Raw genomic sequence first — 3,105 nt, 5'->3', positions numbered from 1 at the left:
CACAGACGGCTGGACAGATGAAACTAAACGGACCGTGGACGCGGCGCCGGCTGCGGTCCGGAACCGCTTGACGTCCTGCCCGGTGCCGGCCGGTTCCAGAGACAGGCCCCTCTTCACGGCGCCGCCGCTGGTTCCCTCGCCGGCCGTGGCTTCGGACTCGGACTCCGGCTGACAGAGAGAGCAGGACGGCGAAGGGTCAGAGGTCAACAGGGCACATCTGATGCTTTGTCTGGTTTTATGATTTTATTGTTTGTTTGAGCAAAGTTCTAATCGGGAAACAGATGAAGCAGCATTCAGGACCAAACAGGCAGGATGACGGCTAATCAAACCGTAATCAGTTTTCTCTTCGTTCTGCAGTAAACCAGTTAGCGACTCGGCGCCATCGCTCTCAGGTAGAAGATGTGGATATTAATATTCACCTGCTGGTCTTTGATCCTCTGCAGCTCCCACTTGATGACGACCTCAGCCAGGTCCACGGCCAGCTTCCTCTGCTCTATGGTGACGCTGGGCGTGAAGCCCAGCCGCTGCATGGCGCTGATCATGTGCTGCACCAGGTGGTGGCGCACCGGGTAGTACACCTGCAGCAGCACAGACAGAGGGTGAGCACGGCCACGGCAGAACGCCTCTGTGATGCTGAGGGCCCGCCGGGAGGAAGGCTGCTGCTGGGCTCTGCATCAGGTAGGATTTATTTAATCCCACAGATTTACAGATAAAAATTCTAAATGTTTTCTGGTTCCAGTTAAAATATAGACGTCCAAAATGGCAGCGAAGATTTGCAGACGAGAACTGGACTCTGGAGACCGCTCCAGAAGCAGGAAGTGGACTACGGAACAGGGCATTCTGGGTAAATCCAACCAAAGCTAACGTGTTAGCCTGGCGCTAGCAGCAGAAATGGCTCCTGGTCTTTAGCCTAAAGAGAAATCCTCCAACCGCTAAAATCCTCCATCTTGTTTCCATCTGGTGAAGAAGGAAGTTGCTCTCAGTGTCTTCAGAGGTTTTAGTGTCGTTTCCTTCAGTGGTTCTTGGTGCAGCGCCCCCACAGGCCAGGAGGGGAACAGGTTGGTTTGACTCAGAGCAGCTGGAGGTGGAGCAGATGTTCTGGTTCCAGTAGAACCGGGTCGACCGGACCATCAGCCTGTGCCGAACACACTGGGCCGAACACGGAGACCCAGAGGAGACAAAGTGTCCATGTCAGAGGACATTAGAGCTTCTCACTCTGAGGGTAATTACAGCTGATGGAGCAGAACTCTGCAGCTCTGTCCATCACATCCACAAACAGAGACGCCATCTCTCTATGACTTTATCTCACACACACACACACACGCACACGCACACACACGCACACGCACACACACGCACACGCACACACACACACACACACACACACACACACACACACANCACACACACACACACACACACACACACACACACACACTCATCTGTGCGTCATTATCTCCTCTTCAGTGCAATTATGCTGATGTGATTACATTAGATCAGTCATCTGGCCCAGAGAGCCGCCTGTCAGGAGGAAGAGGAGCTGAAGGAAGAGCGTCCCGCCTCATGGGGGGGGGGCGGGTGATGGGAGCAGAGAGACAGGAAGCTGTGTTCGTTCCAGTGATTGGGTCAGAACAGAACCGAGGTTCTGGCCTCATCCTGTCTGAATACCAGAGCATCCTGCTCAACAGAAACGATGCAGTTCATTTCACTGGGCCGTGGCAGTTACTGGCATGCAGTTCCTCCAGACCAGTAGATCCAGTAGATCCAGTAGATCCAGTAGATCCAGTCTGCTGGATCTACTAACAGTAATGAAGAAGCTCCTCTGGTCCCACTGGGGGAGTTTCTGCTTCTAAACGATCTGATTGGACCCTGGAGAACAACGTTGTGTTGTTCATGTTGTGCTAACAGCACTTAGCCTATCAGTAAAGTTATGCTAGCCTAAAGTAGCATCTGAATGCTAACACGTAGCAGCTAATGCTAATGTTAGCATCCACAGTCCAGATTTCTAAAGAAGCTCCATGAAGGATGAACTCATCTCTGATGATATTTATTCAATAATTTAGCAGAAAAAAGAGAATTTGGTGAAAATGTTGCTTATTTCCTTTTTTAAATTGGTGACAGACGCTCCTGCTCACCCTGAAGTGCTGCACTATGAGGTGCAGGATGTGGACCAGCTGCGGCACGGTGTGGCCCTCCTCCACGATGATCTTGCGGGTCCAGTGGGTCAGCATCTGGTGGCCGTCCTCCATGCGGGCCGGCACGGCAGGCGTCAGGATGGCCATGGCCTGGCGGACGATGGCGCGCGCCTCCATGGTGTGGGCCTTCAGCAGGCTGTGGAACACCTGGAGGCAGACGGGTAGGTGAGGGTCGGGCCGGTGTCGGCTCGGCCGGGCCGGGCCGGCACTGACCTGCAGGACGATCTTCTTGTGGATGGCGAACTTGGCGATGATGTGAGCCAGCAGCAGGTGGCCGCTGTACTTGCAGGCCGGGTCGACGCAGGCCTTGGGCAGCAGGCAGGGCCAGGCGAAGGTCATGAGGCGCCGCAGCTTGCTGTTGCGGGACTTGTTGTTGTCGTGGATGTGGTGGGGGGCGTGCTCCACCAGCAGGGTGGAGAACTGCAGCAGGCAGATCCGCAGCGAGTCCAGCAGGTCCGCCTGCTTCTCCGGGTCCAGAACCTGGATACAGAGCAACACAGCGGGTCAAACCGGGTCAAACCGTGTTGTTGACTAAACTCAGCAGTACTTTAACGAGGGGAGGATCAGCTGAATCTTTCCTTCCGCCTTTACTGGTCTGATGCAGAAGTGCACCGGTGGTTACCTTGGTGATGAAGACGCTGGTGATGCTCTCGGGATTGTCCCCCTCAGGGTTGGGGGGCCCCAGCAGCTGCTCGCCCTCCCCCTTCTCAAAGCTGTGCAGGAAGGCCGGGTTCAGGATGTGCTGCAGCACCTGGGGACCAACAGGGGGCGCTTGCTGCAGTAAGAGTCTAATGGTGAGGCGTTGGGACACATGAGGAGACGCGTTCTGCTGCCGAAGCATGTTTTGTGCTGCGTTCTGCTGCAGAAGCAAGCTTTGTGCTGCGTTCTGTTGCAGAAGCATGTTTTGTGC

The 3,105-nt window shown here is 54.9% G+C and overlaps 1 protein-coding gene across 1 annotated transcript in view; it reads right to left on the bottom strand.

The window, feature by feature from the left end:
- trrap (transformation/transcription domain-associated protein) overlaps positions 1-3,105 on the bottom strand; it is a gene marked incomplete at its 5' end in the record, with an annotated part of 63,080 nt that overhangs the window by 35,281 nt on the left and 24,694 nt on the right. The window contains 5 exons of the mRNA XM_017310672.1: positions 4-168; positions 420-578; positions 2,136-2,342; positions 2,409-2,675; positions 2,818-2,946. Coding sequence (XP_017166161.1) covers positions 4-168; positions 420-578; positions 2,136-2,342; positions 2,409-2,675; positions 2,818-2,946 — 927 coding nt within the window. The remainder of the gene's footprint in view (positions 1-3; positions 169-419; positions 579-2,135; positions 2,343-2,408; positions 2,676-2,817; positions 2,947-3,105) is intronic.

The sequence above is a fragment of the Poecilia reticulata genome, linkage group LG19 (genome assembly GCF_000633615.1).
Source record: "Poecilia reticulata strain Guanapo linkage group LG19, Guppy_female_1.0+MT, whole genome shotgun sequence".
In the NCBI taxonomy this organism is placed as follows: domain Eukaryota; kingdom Metazoa; phylum Chordata; class Actinopteri; order Cyprinodontiformes; family Poeciliidae; genus Poecilia; species Poecilia reticulata.
The sequence above is the reverse complement of the archived record's forward strand: the minus strand, read 5'-3'. Positions and strand labels throughout refer to the sequence as shown.